The 21979-nt window shown below is 44.5% G+C and overlaps 1 protein-coding gene across 2 annotated transcripts in view; it reads right to left on the bottom strand.

Moving 5' to 3' along the window:
- The window catches only part of gcn1 (GCN1 activator of EIF2AK4), a 114767-nt gene that overhangs the window by 78764 nt on the left and 14024 nt on the right, over nt 1–21979 (bottom strand). For both annotated transcript variants that reach the window (XM_085961998.1, XM_085961999.1), the window contains 12 exons: nt 21295–21363; nt 19888–19996; nt 17476–17550; nt 17061–17189; nt 15101–15151; nt 12979–13077; nt 10477–10650; nt 8506–8658; nt 8185–8277; nt 3068–3131; nt 2342–2501; nt 937–1126 (listed from right to left, as the gene is read on the bottom strand). In XM_085961998.1, the coding sequence (XP_085818124.1) occupies nt 937–1126; nt 2342–2501; nt 3068–3131; nt 8185–8277; nt 8506–8658; nt 10477–10650; nt 12979–13077; nt 15101–15151; nt 17061–17189; nt 17476–17550; nt 19888–19996; nt 21295–21363 (1366 nt within the window). The remainder of the gene's footprint in view (nt 1–936; nt 1127–2341; nt 2502–3067; nt 3132–8184; nt 8278–8505; nt 8659–10476; nt 10651–12978; nt 13078–15100; nt 15152–17060; nt 17190–17475; nt 17551–19887; nt 19997–21294; nt 21364–21979) is intronic.

A 21979-nucleotide genomic window follows, 5' to 3' on the forward strand; every position in this document is an offset into this window, starting at 1 on the left:
GGTTGTGGGTTCAGGTCCAGGGACTGAGAGCACAGAAATCTAGGCTGCCATTCCAGTGCAATGCTGAGGGAGTGCTGCACTGTTGGAGGTGCCGTCTTTCGGATGAGATGCTAAACCGAGGCCCCGTCTGCTCTCTCAGGTGGACGTAAAAGATCCCAGTGCACTATTTCGAAGAGGAGCAAGGGAGTTACCCCCGGTGTCCTGGCCAATATTTATCCCTCAATCAACATAAAAAAAACAGATTATCTGGTCATTATCACATTGCTGTTTGTGGGAGCTTGCTGTGGGCAAATTGGCTGCTGTGTTTCTCACATTACAACAGTGACTACACTTCAAAAAGGATTTCATTGGCTGTAAAGCGCTTTGAGACATCCGGTGGTCATGAAAGGCGCTATATAAATGTAAGTCTTTCTTTTTTCTTCAGCTTCCCCTTAAATGTATCTGTACTAGTCGCCTCACAAAAACAGTTAAAGGGACGTTAGAAACAAATTCTTTGAACAGAATGTGGTTAGGATGCAGAATTCCCTGCCACAACCCACTGTTGAAGCAGAATCCATAAATTCCCTCAAAAGGGAATTAGATAGTGGCTTGAAAAAGAGGAATATTAGAAGATAAAGGAGAAGGCAGAAGAGTGGGATTAGACTGGGTAGCTCGTAGAACAAATGCTGGCACAGAGTTGTTGGGCCAAATAGATTGTTACAGCACAGAAACAAGCAACAATTCTACTAAATATTGGCTCGTTACTAAGCAATTTAGAACATCTTTTAATTCTCAATAACGTGCAGTTGAGGCAGTAACTTTTTATGCTATACTATATGTGGGAAGACACCAAGTTATGTTGACAGTGCCTATAGTTCCTTTAACATGTCAATTAAGTTTTGAACAACCAAGCTAGTGACATCCTTCAGAATAAGTGCAGTTTAATGACTCCCTTACCTATGGAAGGGTGATGTGCCACAAACACGATATCTCTGGCCAATTTCTCAGCCTCGTTGACATCATTCTCCAATCCTGGGACACTTGTTATCACACACAACGCCTCCAGCAGCACTCGGGGTAGTATATAAGACTTCCCGGCTTCCGTTGGCTCACCCGACTCGGTCACTAACACTTCCAGAGGGATCACCTAGTGGAAGGATATTATTTTGATTTGTGGTTTAACGTAGCAAAGTAGGAGGTCCATTCCCATTTACCAACAACAGGAGATCATCAATGCAGCTCACTACAGACCAATGACACATTAAATGTAAACATAATTATGACATGTAATAGCTACTCACATACTAAGAATTTTACAAAGCTCTACTCACTGACTCTTAATCTTTCAGTGAAGGGGATAGCCAGTGGACCAGGCAAAAGGAACATTCCTTCCCATCAAACATTTTCTGCTTGAAAGCCCAAACCTAGACATCATCCCCAGTTTGCAATGTATAGTCTCAGGATAAGGGGTCGACCATTTAAGACTGACTGAGAGGAGGAGGAATTTCTTCACTCACAGGGTTGTGAATCTTTGGAATTCTCTGCCCCAGAGGGCTGTGAATGCTGAGTCTTAGAGTATATTCAAGGCTGAGATAGATAGATTTTTGGACTCTAGAGGAATCAAGGGATATGGGGATCGGGCGGGAAAGTGGAGTTGCGGTCGAAGATCAGCCATGATCTTACTGAATGGCGGAGCAGGCTCGAGACGCCATATGGCCTACTCCTGCTCCTATTTCTTATGTTCTTATGTATAAATGATCACTGCTCAGCAGTAAAAGCTCACAAAATGGAAGTACATTTATGAGAGCTTAATGTGTAGTTTCACACAAGGTCCTAATATCTTCAAAACTGAGAAATGGGACAAGGAATCACCACCTGATGTCATTGGGGGGGGGGGGGGGGGGGGGAGTAATTTCCCTCACACACCTTTTTGGTGGTGAATCTGTCCTGGGCCAGATACAGCTTTGCTCGATCATTCAAAGACATTGGCCCAAGTGTGTGTTATTTGTTGAGTTTGTGTGAAACCTGACTTGGGGACTCATCAGTAGTTCTCAAAGGTGTTTGTTTGACTCTATCACTTACACTGGGGCAGGAAGCTGCATACTTCTGTTCTGAATTGGCATGAAAAGAACAGGTACTCAGCTATGTCTTTTATCTGGTATCAAATGAAGAGTCACACAACTATTAGCATTCAAAATACCTCAAAGGGGTCACTGTAGCTAGCTTGGTTATCCCAGCATAATGTGCAGGATTCAAATAAAGCGATACTTTCTTTGGATCTTCTAATATTTCAAAAATGCTGAGGCAAGTGCACACCAATTTAACAATGTGAATTTCTTACTCACTGAAACAAACTACAGACCTTGTGGGCAGTCAGAACAACTTGGAGCTCCTCCAGTAGCCCGTACGCTAGTTTAACACCACCCAGAGACGAGAGCAACTTCCTGACCGTCTGCTGAGCCTGTTTCCGAACTCGCCACGTTTTACTCAGCAGCACAGCAACCAGGGCTTTGTGGTACATCCTGTACATAGCAGAGATCACACACTTTGCAGTGAGGGGATGTGTCACCCAGCATATTAACACACTCAAAAACAGATCTTAGAAACAACTATGACACAAGGAGCAGGTTACTACATAAATTAACGGGTTAGTATCAAAGGCCCGTGTTAATCGCGAAGTACATCTCGAGGAGTATTTCTTGAAATGAAAACGGAGTTGGAAAACAATTCTGCATTATAAAAATTGAAAATCTATCTACTGGAATTAGCAACAGATTACTGCAGGAGCTTACTCCACCCCCACTATGTGAGACTTGAAGTAACTTCAGAGACTATTGAAGAGGAAGAGACATCTTTTACCATCCTGTTCAAGTAGGAATGTAACCTGTAACTACACAAGATCCCGCACTGCTACGCGCTATATCTGCACTGGGTCCAAGAAACTCCGTTCCATGTAAGTTTCGAAGTTCTGGGCTTGTGTGTGGGAGCGCTCATTAACCTGCTGTCCAGCTACTAAAACACATGCAGATAGCTCCTGCTGGTGAACACACAGGAGAATGCAATATGTGAAAGTGAATTTAATACATACTGGCCCTTGATTTCTGGAAGGTCCAAAAGCAGTCTCTCAGTGAGCTGCAACACTGTGCAAAGAGCTGTGGAGCAAAGAAAAATGATCAATGGGAGAGAAGAGAGAAACAAAGAACCACCAACCACAAAGTTACAAAACCGTTTTCTCTCTCTCTCACCTAACCAAATTTCACAGGAACAAAGACAAGAGATGAGAAAAGCCATTTATTCCAAGTCACCAAAAGTCCCACCTCTGGCACATTTACTCTCCCATCATGGCCTCTTTTACCTTGCTTGGTAGGCTAGTCCAAATATTTATCACTGGGTAAATCTATTCTAAATTTACTGCTCGTGAATTTTCATTTATGTACTTGGGTCTTACTTTCTTGGCGTAATTTGAGGTAATATAATCTTGTTTATCTTACTTATACCATTGAATAAGGTTCACCTCATTATGCTGTTTGAGGAAGTCCTTTGTAATCACTATTTAAAAAAAATTATAAAGCTTAAACTTCTCTAACGTTATAGCTCACCCCCATTAAACTTGGAATCAGCCTCGTTTCGCTTTTTCTCTCCCTTTTCCAATGCAAGTGTTTTTTTTGGCATAATCAAAAACTGAGCAGTATTTTAATTGTAACCTTACAAGTGCATTGTAAAAGCTTAGCAATAACTTCCACTCTTCCGGCCATACACCCTACACTCTACCAGCTTTTCAAATTGGCTTGCCACATTGATTCAACAACAAAACATATCTACTATGACTCTCGGGTCCTTTTTGAAGTCTCCCTGCGCTAATTCAATTCCATGCACAGTGTGTCCTACATATTTTCAAACTATCGAGAATACATAACTGGTACGGTAGCATAGTGGTTATGTTACTGGACTAGTAATCCAAATCCCACCACAGCAGCCGGGATTAAAAACTAGTATCAGTAATGGCGACCATGAAAGTACCAGATTGTCGTAAAAACCCATCTGGTTCACGAATGTCCTTTAGGGAAGGAAACCTGCCATCCTTACCCAGTCTGGCCTATATGTGACTCCAGACCCACAGCAATGTGATTGACTCTTTAACTGCTCTCTGCGGTTCAAGAAGACGGCTCACCACCACCTTCTTGGTCAATTCAGGGATGGGCAATAAATGCCTTGCCTGTGACGCCCACATCCCATGAACGAATAAAAAAAAACAACTTCAAATTTACATCAGTGTAAGATTTAATTCGCATTGCATCTCCCAACTGCACAACCTACTAAGTCCTTTCGGAAATCATTTTTTGCATCCTCTACTGTTGGGAGATCAGCAAATTGGACCAGTTTACAACTGGTTTCACGATCCAGATCATTAAAGTCCAAGCAATGCCCCTTTGGGCCTCCACATGACACTTGCCCTTAGTTTTGTCATTACATCTCTCATCACCACACTCAGTCATTACTTTCAGCCAATTTCTTTCCAGTCTCATGTCCACCCTGGATTCATTGTGGCTTTTCACAATCAGAAATATCACGTGGAACGTTGTCAAAAGTTTTGAAAGTCTAACGTCATGGCCTTTATCTGACACCCTCAAGGTCAAGGCAGCTCGGCAATCAGGAACTTCCTTTGCTAACTCCATGCTGGCTCTCTCTCTCATTGAGTTACTGTTACACAGGTGGTACACCCCTTCTGCCTGCCCATTGGACTAGATTTTATTTATTTTACTGGTTACTGATGTTAGACCATTGAGACTATAAGCGCCTGGGTCAGTTTAAATACAGGTTACTACATTTGCCAGCTTCTACTCCCGCAGAACCGCACCACCGCCTCCCAATTCTTAATGCTAGGCAGTCCCCTAGAACTTCTTTAACATACCTCTTCATTTCTCTTCACCCCAACCCAAGTATTACAGGCATTCGACTGCACTCCAATTCTACAGGAGTTTAACTGACATGCAATCTATTTCAGCTCAGTTACACAGGCGCGCTCCCATTAATATACAGCGACCCCTCCACAGAGGCGTCCTATCAACACAACACCTCTCCACCCCCAACCCAATTGACTATTCCAACGCTCTCCGGGTCAGCCTCCCACCTTGCATCCTCCATAAACTTGAGCTCATCGAAAACTCTGCTGCCCGTGTCCTAACTCGCACCATGCACGCTGACCTACACTGGCACCCGGTCTGGCAACGCCTCGATTTAAAAATTCTCATCGTGTTCAAATTGCTGCATGGCCTTGCCCCTCCCCATCTTGAACCTCCTCCAGCCCTACAGTCTTCCGAGATCTCGGCGCTACTCCAGTTCTGGCCTCTTGTGCATCTCCAATTTTCATCGCTCCATCATTGGTGGCTGTGACTTCAGCTGCCTAGCAATAAGCTCTAGAATTTCCTTCCTAAACCACATTGCATCTCTACCTCTCTCTCCTCCTTTAAGATGCTCCTTAAAACCAAGCTCTTTCACCAAACTTTTGGTCATCCGTTCCAATACAGGAAACTTTCAATTTACCGGCACCTAAATAACCGGAAATCTCGGTTAACCGGCAAAATTCAGGAGTAGGTTCATACTTCATATTACTTGCCTTCCTCTATCTGTTGCTGTGCAAGGGTGTGGCTGCAGCTGTTGCTAAGCTACAGAGACGCTTGGAACTTGTGGCCATTGTTCTGAACCTGTTGCTAAGCAACAGGGTTTGTTGCTTTATACGGAGCTCTCAGCTCTCCGTATCTTTTACTATAGCGCTCGGCTATCCAGAATTTTTGATGAACCGGCACGACGTCGGTCCCGGATAAAAAAAAGTTTCCTGTATCTCCTTATGTGGCTTGGTGTCAAATTTTGTTTTATAACGCTCCTGTGAAGTGCCATGGGACATTTTACTATGGTAAAGATGCTATATAAATGCAAGTAGCTGCTGTTTTCATACGATTGTAGTGAAGGGTAAACAGAGAACTAAATATGGCATTTTTATAACTGAGAACTACCTCCCAGTCCTGCTGCTGCAAAGTCACCCCATTTATATCGCACCATGGTTTCTACAGCCGTTGAATGGCCTTTTAAACTGTGCTATCTCGATAGTTGGGCGAGGACCACTTCGCTGTCTGCACAGAAGTGGGGAGCTCTTCAGCTGCGCAGCTCACTTGAGCACATGTTGATTACATTGTGGCTTCACAGCAAACACTGAGGCAATGCTGCAGGGGTGTGTCTGACAACAGCTCCGCAGTTAATTGGCACGAGCAACAAAATTCTAATGCTGTTCAGAAAACATCAACCACTGGGGGGGGGTGGGGGGGGGAGAGAAAGAGAGAGAGAGAGAGACAACCAAACAATGCTCATCACTGGACTGACTGGGTCGGACAAAGTCAACATGGATTTGGAATTTTTTGAGGATGTAACTGGTAAAATAGATAAGGGAGAACCAGTGGATGTGGTGTATTTGGACTTTCAGAAGGCCTTCGATAAGGTCCCGCATAAGAGATTAGCGTGCAAAATTAAGGCACATGGGATTGGGAGCAAGGTATTGACTTGGATAGAGAACTGGTTGGCGGACAGAAAGCAAAGAGTTGGAACAAACGGGTCGTTTTCCGAGTGGCAGGCAGTGGCTAGTGGGGTACCGCAAGGATCGGTCCTAGGACCCCAGCTGTTCACAATATATATTAATGATCTGGACGAGGGAATCGGATGTAATATCTCCAAATTTGCAGACGACACAAAGCTGGGTGGGAGGGTATGCTGTGAGGAGGATGTCGTGAAACTCCAGTACGATTTGGACAGGTTGGGTGATTGGGCAGAAACATGGCAAATGCACTATAATGTGGATAAATGTGAGGTTATCCACTTTGGTGGCAAAAACAGGAAGGCAGATTATTACTTGAATGGCAATAGATTGGGAGATGGGGAAGTGCAAAGAGACCTGGGTGTTCTTGTGCACCAGTCGCTGAAGGTAAGCATGCAGGTGCAGCAGGCGGTTAAGAAGGCAAATCTAGTCTGTCCAGGCCTGACAGAATTTTATAGGTTTCGATGAGATCCCCTCTCAATCTTCTAAACTCCAGTGAGTATAAGCCCAATCGACACAATCTCTCCTCATACGTCATTCCTGCCATCCCAGGTATCAGCCTGGTGAATCTTCGCTGCACTCCTTCCATGGCAAGAACGTCCTTCCTCAGGTAAGGGGAGAGAGAAGCAAGAGGGTTCGAGTACAGGAACAAGGATGTCTTGTTGCAGTTGTACAGGGCCTTGGCGAGACCGCACCTTGAGTATTGTGTGCAGTTTTGGTCGCCTTACCAGAGGAAGGACGTTCTTGCCATGGAAGGTGTGCAGCGAAGATTCACCAGGCTGATACCTGGGATGGCAGGAATGACGTATGAGGAGAGATTGTGTCGATTCACAGAATCACAGAAACCCCACAGTGCAGATAGAGGCCATTTCGGCCCATCGAGCCTGCACCGACACATATCCCACCCGATCCCCGTAACCCCTACACCAACACATATCCCACCCTATCCCCGTAACCCCACGTATATAATCCCCCTAACACTAAGGGTCAATTTATCATAGCCAATCAACCTAACCCGCACATCTTTGGACTGTGGGAGGAAACCGGAGCACCCGGAGGAAACCCACGCAAACACAGGGAGAATGTGCAAACTCCACACAGACAGTCACCCGAGGCCGGATTCGAACCCGGGTCCCTGGTGCTGTGAGGCAACAGTGCTAACCACTATGCCACCGTGCTTATACTCACTGGAGTTTAGAAGATTGAGAGGGGATCTCATCGAAACCTATAAAATTCTGTCAGGCCTGGACAGACTAGATGCAGGAAGGATGTTTCTGATGGCTGGGGAGTCCAGAACCAGGGGTCATAGTCTAAGGATAAGGGGTAAGCCATTTAGGACTGAAATGAGGAGGAATTTCTTCACCCAGAGAGTGGTGAACCTGTGGAATTCTCTGCCACAGAGGGCGGTGGAGGCCAGTTCATTAAGTATATTCAAGAAAGAGTTGGATATATTTCTTAAGGCTAAAGAGATCAAGGGATATGGGGAGAAGGCAGGGACAGGGTACTGAAATTGGATGATCAGCCATGATCTCATTGAATGGCGGAGCAGGCTCGAAGGGCCGAATGGCCAACTCCTGCTCCTATCTTCTATGTTTCTATCACAAATTACAGGCACTCACCATCCTCAGAAGCGAGAGAGAGGAATTTCTCTGAGGTAAAGAATTGTTTCTTCTCATCTAAAAGTAACAGCCAGAAAGTTGTCAGCTTGGTCTCTGAAAATAAAGTTAAAACAGCATCACTTGAATGACTTCCAATTTAACTTAAAGCCATGCCCTCCTACAATTGTCCTTCATTAAACATCCTGAGGTTATGAAAGGCGCTATATAAATGCAAGTTCTTTCTTCTATTTCAATCCCATCCCAAGTAAACCACCTGCACAAAAACAGAACTGGAATCCTAAGTTCAATTCTTGCGACACCAGAGTGTAGTCAGCCACTTACCAACTTTTGTGTCCACCAAAGATAGCCTGCAGATCAGAACAGCAGCTGCAACACCTTCTGTTACTATGGGAACCTGGGTACTTTGTGAGGCCACCTTTTCGACAGTCTGCAGGAATAGCGGCAACAGTTCGAACGCTTGAAGTAAAGTGTCACCTGATTGGGTGGAAAAGTATCACTCAACAGTTGCTGATTTTTTTTCTTCTTTTAAAAAGGACTTTTAGACAGTACATGAATCAGTGAAAATAGTGAGCACGTTTACAGAAACAAACCAAGTCAACAGGAGGCACACAAGAGATAAATGCATTGTCCTGATAAATATTACTAAATCACAACCACCTTTGTTACTTCCTCAACCTTTGAATGAAGTTTAATCGCTACGCACAAAGAAAAAGGCTGTCACTCCAATGAGGGAAAGCCACTTTAAGAGTCTGGTGTCTTTGAAAGGCCATCGATTTCCCCCATTCTCCCGAGCCCACACTAACAGGTAAAAAAACAATGTCTTACAAAAGCTTTGGTGAAACTGAGGACCATTCTGTATCACCATCATCACTTGCTACCCCTAGAAGTATAAATATAAATATGCACAATAATGCCATAATTAAAGCCAAGTAAAAAAGGTTGAGAAAGTAACCAAAAAGGTTCTTAAAATAGCTACCGCCCCATTATATTAATAGCTCCATGTGGGAGATTATTCCCAAGCTGTTTTATAAAATGCTGAATAAAGCCAGCTTTAGATAAGAGATCTGTACAGTTTGCGATCCCTATTTCACCACATTTTTACAGAAATGAAGTGCTTCATGTTTCTGATGTATTTTGCAGTGTTAAATAAGAGGTACAGTAATATAATGGTTGTGTTATTGGATTAGTAATCCAGAGACTTGAACTAATAATCCAGAGAATGCAAACTCAAATCCCACCATGGTGGTTTGAGAATCTGAATTCAGTTTACAAAAGAAATCTGAAAAGTAAAAATGACCCTGAAGTTGTCGGGACTGTCATAAAAATGCAACTAGGAAGGAAACCTGCTGTTCTTACCCTGGTCTGGCCTATATGTGACTCCAGTCCCACACCAACGTGGTTGATTCTTAACTTCCCTCTGAAGTGGCACAGCAAGACACTTAAGTTGTATCAAACTGCAACATATAAGACATTCCACCACTAGGGCAACTAGGGATGGGCAATAAATGCCAGCCAGAGCATGAATTTTTTTAAAAAGTTCTGTGTTCGGAGACTGATAATTAGTTGTAATCACAACACCTCATTAATGAGGTATAGTGATTGTACTTCAAACTTTGGGCTGTAATATTTTTTAAAACTCAGTGACAAGTTTTGCTTGTAGGGTTACTGGAAACACTGACGTTCTTTTCCAGGCGTGCAAGCTTCTTTTGCCCACATGGGTAATATGTTAATACCCGTTATGTTATCCACATGGCTAATAGTTGTGCGAGCCACTAGTGCAGTTGTTCACACCACTTGTGCCTGGATGAATACAAACGGGTGGAGTTCAGGAAACTGTAATTCTTGCCTGGAAGAGGAGCAGGCCATACCGCCACTCTTCACCCCCACCTCCATCAACCCAACCCAGTTTCTTGGACTCATTCCCAGGATCCCCATGCTATTCTTGGGTGGTGTATCTCAGCCAAGTGTGTCTCAGCTCACAGTTCCACCCAGTGTTGCCGGGCTGTAGTTCAGGCAAATGGGAGGGAGTCTACCAATAACCTACTGGGACAGCCCAAGACCCCACTCACTCCATGAGCCAGTGGCTGCTGATGTGAAAATAGAGGGGATCTCCACAGACTCGAGTCAGTTAATAGTCTATACAGAGACTGCAATCTTTGCGCACCAAATCTCTTTGGGCTGGCCTGGTGAACTCTGAAAAGATTACCAACCCATCAGTGCAGATACATTATCAGGAGACAGCAAGTGTCACCAACAAATACAAATATATACAGGATTTTTAATTGTACTCACCACGGAATGAGACTAGCATACACTGCAGGTAAGCATGTCGGATGGCGGACGTTGAAGTTTTCAGGGTGAAGGCCTTCTTGAACCACTCTACTAGCTTCTTGGGAACCTCAGTGGTGAACTTGCTACACCAGAGTGCAAGGACAGAGATGGCATGAAGCAATGTGCCCTCGTGAACTGCAGGGAGAGCGCACATCATGTTGTGAATGCATACACTCAGATGCATTAGATAAGAACATAAGAAGTAGGAGCAGGAGTAGGCCATACAGCCCCTCGGGCCTGCTCCGCCATTCAATAGGATCATGGCTGATCTGAACCTAGACTCGCGTCCACTTCCCTGCCCGCTCCCCATAACCCTTAATTCCCTTATCAGATAGATAAGGAAGAGAAGCCTTTCGGCTCATCTTGGCTCACAATGGCCGCAACTCTACCCAACCGTCCTTAAATGACTCCAAGGCTTTTGGCTTCACTACCCTACCCAAAGGCCCATTCTAAATCTTAAAACGCTCAACAGGAGATTCCTGACATCAGCCCTAAATTTGTCTTTCACTAGTTTGAATTTGTGCTCATGTCCTACTTTGACATGTTTCGGTCTCCTGAGGGGGTTGGAGAGGTGTTTTCTGTTTTTTAAAATCCCTTTAGGATGAGTCAAGGCAGTGAGAAAGCATACGAGACGGACAGAGAGGGCCTCAAATCATATATCTCTTCTAAGTCTGCGTTTCTCTAATGAAGAGAGCCTCCAACTAGGAGGTAAAGCAGGAATATAGGGCCTATACAGAGGGTGGTCATAGGGGAAGGGGCACTGATCAACAGGGATATAAGCCCTTCTGTGACTAAAAAGTAACGACCTTTATCATTTCATTCTTCATTTTTAACGATTAAAAAAAAATCTTTTCATTGACACAGAAATGTAGCTTTGCTTGCAGGGCAGCTTCCAAATTTCTCATTACCAACACCACATCGAACACTCCGTGCTGTCCATATTGGATCTACGCTCATTTGTTTTCCCCCTGTAACTCAGTTTTCTTCTAGGCCCCATTCCTATCTTTGCAGAAGGGCAGACTACAGTAAAAGCACATGTCTCAAGACCCCACTATTTAACATATATGTACATTCATTTTCTCGTGGCGTGCCTGATAAGGCGTGCAGGCCATTTGTGATTTTAAAGCTTTATTTGAATTGGATTTTTGCAGATTCTTTGTGGGGAGAAGTATTCCTAATACTTATATTTAGCATGCATTGGTCAAAATCCACCCGATGCACTGAGCTCAATAATTGTCACACCACGCCACAGAAAGGACATATGTGCATTGTACAGCGTTCAAGGAATAGCAACATGATTCACCCCAAAAGCCAAGGCGAGGAACTATGGGGAATGATTAGACAAGCTCAAGCTCCATAGTCTGAAGAAGAATAACCGTACCAAGGCACTGGATACAAGGTATTAAATGATATTTTAAGGTAAACCCAGAATACTGCTTAGAAGTCACATTGGTAGGACCAGAGGATATCATTTTAAATTATTGAAAAGAAAATGTACGGAACACAGGAAGAGGAGGCGGCCATTCAGCCCCTCGAGCCTGTTTCGGCATTCAATTCAACCATGGCCAATCTGTACCGTAACTCCATTTATCCACTTTGGTTCCTTATCCATTAATAACCTTACCTAACAAAAATCTATCAAACTCCACTTTGAAATTTAAATTGACCCCCAGCCTCAACTGCTTTTTGGGGGAGAATGTTTCAGATTACCACCACCACCCTTTGTGTGAAGTGCTTCCTGATTTCACTCCTGAATGGTCTAGCTCTAATTTTAGGGTTATGCCCCCTTGTTCTGGACTCCCCCACCAAAGGAAATAGTTTCTCGCTACCTACCCTATCAACTCCATTAATCATCTTAAACACCTCAAGTAGATCTTTGCTCAAAAGGATAATACAGGAAACTCTCGATTTACCGGCACCTAAAATAACCGGAAATCTCTGTTAACCGGCAAAATTCAGGAGTAGGTTCAGGTAAGTTTTACTTCATATTAGTGGCAGTTCCTGGATCTGTGGCTGTGTAACTGGGGTTCGTGCACTTGTTAAGCAACAGGGACGCTTGGTCTGTGGCCGGAGTTCCTGCACATGTTGCTAAGCAACAGGGAAGTCTGGATTTGTTGCTGTGTACGGAGCTCTCGTACCTTTTAACTATACCTCTCTGTAATCCGGACTTTTTGATAAACCGGCACCACGCCGGTCCCATTGGTGCCGGATAATAAAGAGTTTCCGGTAAATGTTTAGAATAATATGCTAAGGAGAGTAATGGAGGCAAACACTGGGGGCATTCAAAATGGTGTTGGATACCAAGCTGGGAGAGTTAGGATGCCAGAGGGATGAGCTCAGACGTTTTTTTCTCGTCCTCAATTGTTCTTGGGCTTAAAAAAGATGCATTTGGTCTCATCAAAAAAAAGGTCTTCTGACAAATTGACAACAGGATCTGAAGTGTAGAGAACTCGAGTCACTCACCTTCTTGCTGCAGGAAGGGGATGAATAGCTCGGTGACGGTACCACTCAGGGCTTGACTTGACAAACCACTGACTGTATGGTGGCTGCAGCTTCCAATCCCTGTGCACAGGAACAACTAGTTAATCAACATAACTCTGCATCCCGACATTTCATGGAATAATACGATAGTTAGCACACTCTCTTACACAAAACATTGCGTTAGTAGCAGAACATTTGCTGCCATGTATTCAACACCCCACACAAAAACCCCCTACAACTGGGGAAGGGGGGTGTCCATTTGAAAACTGTTGAGATTCTAGAGCCACTAAGGATGGTAACAGGAGAGGTGGGGGATCCTGCTTGGTAACTCTGCCCATGTAGAAAGGCTGGGGAGATCAAAGCTGTGAGAGGCACATACATTGTTTGGGCTCTCTGGATCAAGCAGTGTCCAGAAACAATTCTTACGCAGGTGGGAAAACAAATTTATTGAAATCTTTCTCAAGCAGCCAATGATGGGAGCCAAAATGTGTGACAATTATACAACAGTCTCAAATGCTTATGTGCGGAGTTTTCACAAGGTGTCAAGAGGAAGAGTAACATCGCAAAACTAAACTGACAGCCATCATGGACGACTTGAGGAAACATCTTCCCCACCCAGGTTACCGACAGCTTTGCCAGGATTTCATAATCAACATTCAGCAGACAGGCCGAGACTTCAAGGTATGCACACAGCACTAACATCAGAGTCTCCTTGGTATCTACGCACAGCAAAGCTTGCAGATACAAGTTGGACATGAACAGCTAATTTGTGAAGAACCTGGGACAAATATTTGCTCTGTACATTAGGTGCAGCAAAATCCTAAACTGCTCATTATAAACAAGTTTACAATTTTAATACACAAAGGAAATCTTCCCTATGACGTCTTGCGCCCCGCCTGCATCAGCTGATCTTGTTGAGGATTACTCCTGCACCCAAATTACAGTATTATTATCCAGACATTATGAAACTTTAGCTTTCGACTGTAACTTTTCCAAAAGTTAAGCTCGGGTATGAGGTGCAGAAAACAAAAAACATCCTAGATTTGAAACAATTCTTGAGAGATGAAGTGAATAGTCTTGCACCCTTAAGTGTTGTTGAAGGCAACATAGACAGCAGCAACTCACAAAGTGACAGAATCTAAACATTCTAGTGAAGATATCGCCAATGCAAGCTTTGATTCCAACACTTCAGAGAAGGGAAGGACGCGAGAGGGAGGGGTGGGGAGAAAGAGGAAAGAACGAATGAGCGCGCACAGATCTTTTTCTCATGTGACAGCAACAGAAAGACAATACTGCTAGTGCAAGACCAGAGAATCAAGGCCAAAGGATGCATTGAAAGGGGGTTGGGGGGGAAAGAGACATCCAGGGAAAATAAAACATGGAACTCACTAAACTATAGTAAAAAGGTTCTTTAAACAAAAATAGTAGATTTTCTCATGACCCAGGCTTCTGGAAATCTGCCTGACTCAGAAGGTTGATATGGATCCAAACTTGATCAATCAGGCACGCCATCTCAGAACTGCCCTGATCCCAAAGTGACCCCACTTGTCTCCCTCCATGTCTGCCCAACAAGGATAATCATCAGCTGGTCATTGGACAACTTATAAGCACTGAGCCCTCTCTAAGTGGACAACGGTTTCCAGGAGCTCTTCAGAAGCAGTACAACTCACCATAAAGGTGTGAGTGCATTGCCCCCATCGTCCTGGCACGCTGCACCCCACTGAACAGTAGGGCTCACCAGTTGGAAGGCATAGCGTGTCAGAAGAAGCTCCTTACCCAATCCCAGTAGGCGAGGGGTACTGGAAACTCATACCCAACCTCTGGATCACACCTTCCGGTCGCTGCCATCCCAACTCTCGGTGACCCGATGCACGTCTGTGCGCAGCGTGGTGGTGGGAATTACACAGGGCCGCTGCTTCCAGCCACCTTGGTGTGTTTGACAATCCAAGCTATAGGCGGTGAGGATCGAACCTCCATTTAGCTCAGAGCACAAACCCTCTAATTCAGGGAACAACCCCTCCAATTTTCTCCTCTAACTAGTAGAGATCTCAGGAGCAGATCTATGGTTCTTTTGATATATTTTGAAGTGATTTAAATCACCAACCTGATAGCACACTTATCTTCTGAGCCACAGCGGTAAGCTTGCCCTCAGAACCTACAGGAAAGAAACAAATGACGGAGAGAAATTAGCAGCCTTCACCCAATATCAGAAATCAGTTCAACGAGTGAGCAAACTTGCATTTATATAGCGTATTTCACAACCCCTGGATGGCTCAAGGTGCTTCACAGCCAATGAAGTATTTTTGAAGCGTAGCCACTGTTGTAAAGTAGGGAGACACAGCAGCCAATTGCACACAACAAGATCCCACAAACAGCAGTGTGATAAATGACCATGTGAACTGTTGCTGTGATGTTGGCCAAGACACAGGAGGAGCTTCCTGCTCTTCTCTGAATAATGCCATGGGATCTTTTACATTCACCCAAGGGGGCAGGCTGGGCCTCACCCATTTATTACATAATATATTCAAGCTACAGAAGGGTTTGCTTGTATTTCCCCAGTGCCCAATTACAGAATTATCCCTCGATGGCCATACCCAACTGTTTTCATTAACTTGTGATAGGAATTGGACTCTGTAGTTACCCAGATAAATTGGCACGGTATCCAATGGAACACGTAGAATGGAGGAGAGAGTGTAAAATCGGTGCTCATTATATGGAGGTATTCTATCTGCAAATCCCTTCTGCCACTGCTCAGCGTCTTAGGATATGGTCTTTTGTAAGCAAGTGGATGTGCTGTTGCATGCATTACTGTCAGGAAGATAATGCGATTTGTGGGAATAGATTATTTGGGATTTTGGAGTGTCGAAGTAATTAAGTGGATTGGGGTGTCACGAGTATCGTTAATGAAAGTACGGAGCATTGGGGAGGGGGGTGCTGGATAAGTTAGGTAACCCAAGTTTCTTGTGTTCTAGTAGTGAAGGGGGAGGGCAGTTGAGGTGGAGAAAAAAACTGGGGTAGGAGCAGATAGCTACATTGGATTGGAGTGGTGATAAACTGGGGATGTGCAAAGTGTGATGCTTAGATTTTGGGTTGTGTATAGAAAAAAAAAGCATGATAGTTGCAAACTGGAGTTGAAAACAGATTAAAAAAATGTTTGTAGGGAACACACATTAGAAAAAAAGTAAAGTGGGTAAGAGAAATTTAGGGAAAAAGAGTGGAGGAAGAGGTCTCCAAAAAAGGTCAATAGGAAACAGGCCGGATGAAGGAGAGGGAGGGGGAGAAAAGAATGGTGGAAAAAAAACAAGACAAAGCTGAGCAATGGGATTTTTTTTTTTTTTTTTTTTTTTTTTTTTTTTTTTTTTTTAAAAAGAGACCTGGGGAGAAATGTACAACAGGGCTTAAAAAAACCAAGAGCAGGACTGAGACTCTGGCAAAAATAAAAAGTGGTGGCAACTGGGCTTAGAAAATGGCAGGAATCGAAGAGAGAACTAGGAGTGTGGTCTGTGAAAAACACTGGGATGGAAAAAAGCAGCATGGGTCAGGGCATTTACAAAAGGAAATGGAGAAAGAAATAAACAGAATTGGGAATCGGGTTTGAGTGTGTGGGACCAGGAAACAAAAATCAACAAAAGATAAACCTTTTGGGAAGGAAAGAAAAAAGAGATGGTAACAGAAACAAGAGAAGTGCAATAAAGAAAGAAAAACCAAAGCTGGGAAGCAGCAAGGGTGTAGGGACTTACTGGGGGAGAAATGCTGCTGGACTTGAGCCTTTTGGCACGATGGAGTTGGGAGGACCATATCACACGATCCTCTCCAGCCAATAAAGAGTATAAGTACTGCAACAGCAGCACCTAGCACAAGGGCGTTAAGCTACATGGCCGGAATCAGTGCGACATTAAAAATGAATGAGAAAAGGACAAATGTGACAGAAATAGCGTGACAAAATGGAGTGTTACATGTGGTGTTAAGACTGATAGGATGTGCACCCATAAATAAAAATGTATATATACACCCACACACACTATGCAGGAGCTTTCCTGGATTTCTGTTCTGTAAAGACTTACCCCCAAGAATGGCAAAGAGGTGTCTGACGAGAGATTCAGCAGCAGCCGGATCACTGCACTGGTGAGTCAAGTTGCGTAAGGCTACCACGGCCTCGTCCATCAGCTGGGCATTGTTAGACTTCAGCTGGCCTGAAGCAAAAGAAAGAAAGTTACAAACTCGGGACAGCCAAATCGACGCACATCAACTCCTTGCAATAACCCAGAGACAAACTTTAAAAAAAAAAAACAAGCACCTTACCTAGTCAGTTAATTTACTCCTTTTTCTCGATTTAAGGTTTAGCTGGACCATGATCCAGAAACGTGGGAAATAAACACCATTAGACCCCAATTAACAGGCTGATGGTGCAATTTACCAAATCTATACAAGTTGTACATTTATTAGCACAGAGGACATGGCTCTCCATTGCACACTTACTTGCGAGGCCTTTGGCAATGTCCACTGCATACTGGCTAAGGTCAAGAGTTACCGAAGATAGTAGGTAGGAGATGGCTGCAAAGAACAATCAGAATTAGTAAGTGATCACCACTGCCCCCTCTGAACAAAGAGAAATTCAATACATCACTTGTAACCCCACTATTTAAGAAAGGCGGGAGAGAGAAAACAGGGAACTACAGAAGTTAGCCTGACATCAGTAGTAGGGAAAATGCTAGAATCTGTTATTAAGGACGTGGTAACAGGGCACTTAGAAAATAATAGGATTGGGCAGAGTCAACATGGATTTATGAAAGGGAAATCGTGTTTGACAAATAAAAGTTTTTTGAGGTTGTAACTAGCAGAATTATTAAGGGGGAATCAGTGGATGTGGTGTATTTGGATTTTCAGAAGGCATTTGATAAGGTGCTACACAAGAGGTTATTAAACAAAATTAGGGCTCATGGGATTGGGGGTAATATACTAGTATGGATTGAGGATTGGTTAACGGACAAAAAACAGAGAGTAGGCTGTGACTAGTGGGGTACCTCAAGGATCAGTGCTTGGGCCTCAGCTACTCACAATCTGTATCAATGATTTGGATGAGGGGACCAAATGTAATATATCCAAGTTTGCTGATGATACAAAGCTAGCTGGGAATGTAAGTTGTGAGGAGGATGCAAAGAGGCTTCAAGGAGATATAGACAGGCTAAGTGAGTGAGCAAGAACATGGTAAATGGAATATAATGTGGTGATATGTGAAGTTATCCACTTTGGTAGGAAAAATAGAAAAGCAGAGTATTTTTTAAAATGGAGAGAGATTGGGAAATGTTGGTGTTCAGAGGGACCTGGGTGTCCTTGTACACGAATCACTGAAAGTTAACATGCAGGTACAGCAAGCAATTAGGAAAGAAAATGGTATATTGGCCTTATTACAAGAGGATTTGAGTGTAAGAGTAAAGACGTCTTAATGCAATTATATAGGGCCCTGGTGAGACTACACCTGGAGTATTGTGTACAGTTTTGGTCTCCTTACCTAAGGAAGGATATATTTGCCATAGAGGGAGTGCAACGAAGGTTCACCAGACTGATTCCTGGATGGGGGGATTGTCCTATGAGGAGAGATTGAGTAGACTAGGCCTATATTCTCTAGAGTTTAGAAGAATGAGAGGTGATCTCATTGAAACATACAAAATTCCTACAGGGCTTGACAGGGTAGATGCAGGGAGGATGTTTCACCTGGCTGGGGGGGGTCTAGAATGAGGGGTCAATCTCAGAATAAGGGGTCGGCCATTTAGGACTGAGATGAGGAGAAATTTCTTCACTCAGAGGGTGGTGAACCTGTGGAATTCTCTACCCCAGAGGGCTGTGGAGGCTCAGTCACTGAGTATATTAATGACAGAGATCGATAGATTTTTGGATATTAAGGGAATCAAGGGATATGGGGACAGTGCAGGAAAGTGGAGATGAGGTAGAAGCTCAGCCATGATCTCATTGAATGGCGGAGCAGGCTCGAGGGGTCAAATGGCCAACTCCTGCTCTTATTTCTTATGTTCTTCTGTTAACCCAGCAGGTATTTTAGAGCATACAACTGTGTGGAAATAAAGAAAGAATTGTGACTTCAGGACGTCCCAGGGCGCTTCAGAGCCAATGAAGTACTTTTTGAAGTGTAGTCACTGTTGTAACGTAGGAAACGCGGCAGCCAATTTGTGCACAGCAAGCTCCCAAACAGCAATGAGATAATCTGTTTTTTTTTAGTGATGTTGATTGAGGGATAAATATGGGCCAGGACACTGGGGATAACTCCCCTGTTCTTCTTCGAAATAGTGCATCCACCCGAGAGAGCAGACGGGGCCTCGGTTTAACGTCTCATCCGAAAGACGGCACCTGACAGTACAGCAACCCCCTCAGTACTGCATTTGAGTGTCAACCTAGATTTTTGTGCTTAGGTCCCTGGAGTGGGACTTGAACCCACAACCTTCTGACCCAGAGGTGACAATGCTACCCACTGAGTCACGGCTGACATACATATTGTAGCCTCACTTAAAATGATTAGAATGAACACTAAGGTTGCAATTCAATTCCTGGTCTGTGCCAAGTTAGCTAATCGGCCTCAGTGCCCCAGGCTGGCTGGGGATGGGGGCAGGTGATTGGAAATCAGACCACTTCCAATGACTTTCCAGTGTTCCTGCTGCAAAATTGCATGTGCACAGAATTGGGATCAGCCATGATAATCTTTATAGTGAAACAGCTTGACAACAGTCACTGCCTAGCCTCATACAAAGCGTGCTCACTTGAGTGAGATACCAGAGAGCTGACTATGCCCAGGGAACTGCCCCCTGACAAGAAAAAATTGGAAGGACAAAATAAAAAGGCAGTGCATTAGCACTGCAGGCCAGTGTGCACTTCACTTACTCTCGATAACATTCTCGGGGCTGCGCAGGATAGATTTATGCATTGTAGGGAGCAGGGAGTCCTTGAACTCTTGATGGGACACATGGCGAAGCAGCGGCTCACAGCGTTCCTGCAAAAAACAAACAGCAAAACCTCAACGGCTGGTCGTCTCTGCATTAAATTACGCAAAATAATCCGGTTACGTGGCCACGTATAAAACAATCCAAGGTTGACTACCTTGGAATACACCCTATTCACCAATTAATTCAGTGAAGTCTTTGCAATAAGGAGAAAGTTTCAAGTCTGGTTTTGCAGCTGTGACCAATGAAGCACATCCGTGCCCAGGGTACCAGACCTGAACAATAAGCCTGCAGAGACGCCAACTGGTCAGCGGAGCTTCACACAACTGACAGCGAAGGAACCATCTGCTGCTCCGTCAATGACCTTCCCTCCAACATGTCAGAAATGGGGATGTTCGCTGATGACTGCACAGTGTTCAGCGCCATTCACAACTCCTCAGACAATGAAGCAGTCCATGCCCGCATGCAGCAAGACCTGGACAATGTTCAGGCTTGGGCTGATAAGTGGCAGGTAACATTTGCACCACAGAAGTGCCAGACAATGACTATCTCCAACAAGCGAGAGTCTAACCACCTCCCCATGACATTCAACGGCATTACCATCGCCAAATCCCCCACCTGGGGGTCATCATTGACCAGAAACTTAACTGGACCAGCCACATAAATACTGTGGCAACAAGAGCAGATCAGAGGCTAGGTATTCTGCAGCGAGTGCCTCACCTCCTGACTCCCCAAAACCTTTCCACCATCTACAAGGCACAAGTAAGGAGTGTGATGGAATACTCTCCATTTGCCTGGATGAGTGCAGCTCCAACAACACTCAAGAAGCTCGACACCATCCAGGACAAAACAGCCCATTTGACTGGCACCCCATCCACCACCTTAAACATTCGCTCCCTCCACCAGCGGCGTACCGTGGCTGCATTGTGTACCATCTACAAGATGCACTGCAGCAACTCGCCAAGGCTTCTTCGGCAGCATCTCCCAAACCCGCGACCTCTTCCACCTAGAAGGACAAGGGCAGCAGGCGCATGGGAACACCACCGCCTCCAAGTCACACACCATCCTGACTTAGAAGTATATCGCCGATCCTTCATCGTCGCTGGGTAAAAATCCTGGAACTCCCTCCCTAACAGCACTGTGGGAGTACCTTCACCACATGGACGGCAGCAGTTCAAGAAGGTGGCTCACCACCACCTTCTCAAAGGCAACAGGCAACTAGGGATGGGCAATAAATGCTGGCCTTGCCAGCGACGCCCAGATCCCATAAGCGAATAAAAAAAAAAAAAATGTGCTCATTTTACTTAAATTCTTACAATGCTCTGAATGGGGCCAAATTGTTGCTCACCAGAAGGTACTTTGGAGGTTTGGTCTTGCTCATCAGGACTGTCTTCACATAGAGCTCCAAAATGCCATTCTGCAACACAATCAAGAGGGGAGTCCTTCAGCCTTTGTCCAGGAGAACAGATCAATGCATCTGACATTTGAAAACAATCTCAGAACGTAGCACGAGATAAACCTTTGTAACGCGCCGCCCCTTCACCAAGAATGCCCTGGGGCACTAAAGCATGCATTGCCCTTGGAGGGGGTACAGCGTAGATTCACTAGAATGATACCAGGGCTGAACAGGTTTAATTATGAGGACCAGTTGCATAGCCTTGAATAGAGAAGATTAAGGGGTGATCTAATTGAGGTGTTTAAGATGATTAAGGAGTTGCTAGGGTAGATAGAGAGAAACTATTTCCTCTGGTGGGGGTGGGGGGGGGGGGGGGGGGGGGAGTCCAAAAACAAGGGGGCATAACCTTCAAATTAGAGCTAGGGTGATGTCAGGAAGCACTTCTTCACACAAAGGGTAGCGCAAATCTGGAACACTCTTCCCCAAAAAGCTGTTGAGGCTGGCGGTCAATTGAAAAATTCAAAACTGAGATTGATAGATTTTTGTTAAGCAAGGGTATTAAGGGTTATGGAACCAAGGCAGGTAGATGGAATTAAGATAACAGAACAACCATGATCTAATTGAATGGTGGAACAGG

The sequence above is a fragment of the Somniosus microcephalus genome, chromosome 19, assembly GCF_052327205.1.
Source record: "Somniosus microcephalus isolate GS21.2 chromosome 19, FLI_Smic_1.0, whole genome shotgun sequence".
In the NCBI taxonomy this organism is placed as follows: domain Eukaryota; kingdom Metazoa; phylum Chordata; class Chondrichthyes; order Squaliformes; family Somniosidae; genus Somniosus; species Somniosus microcephalus.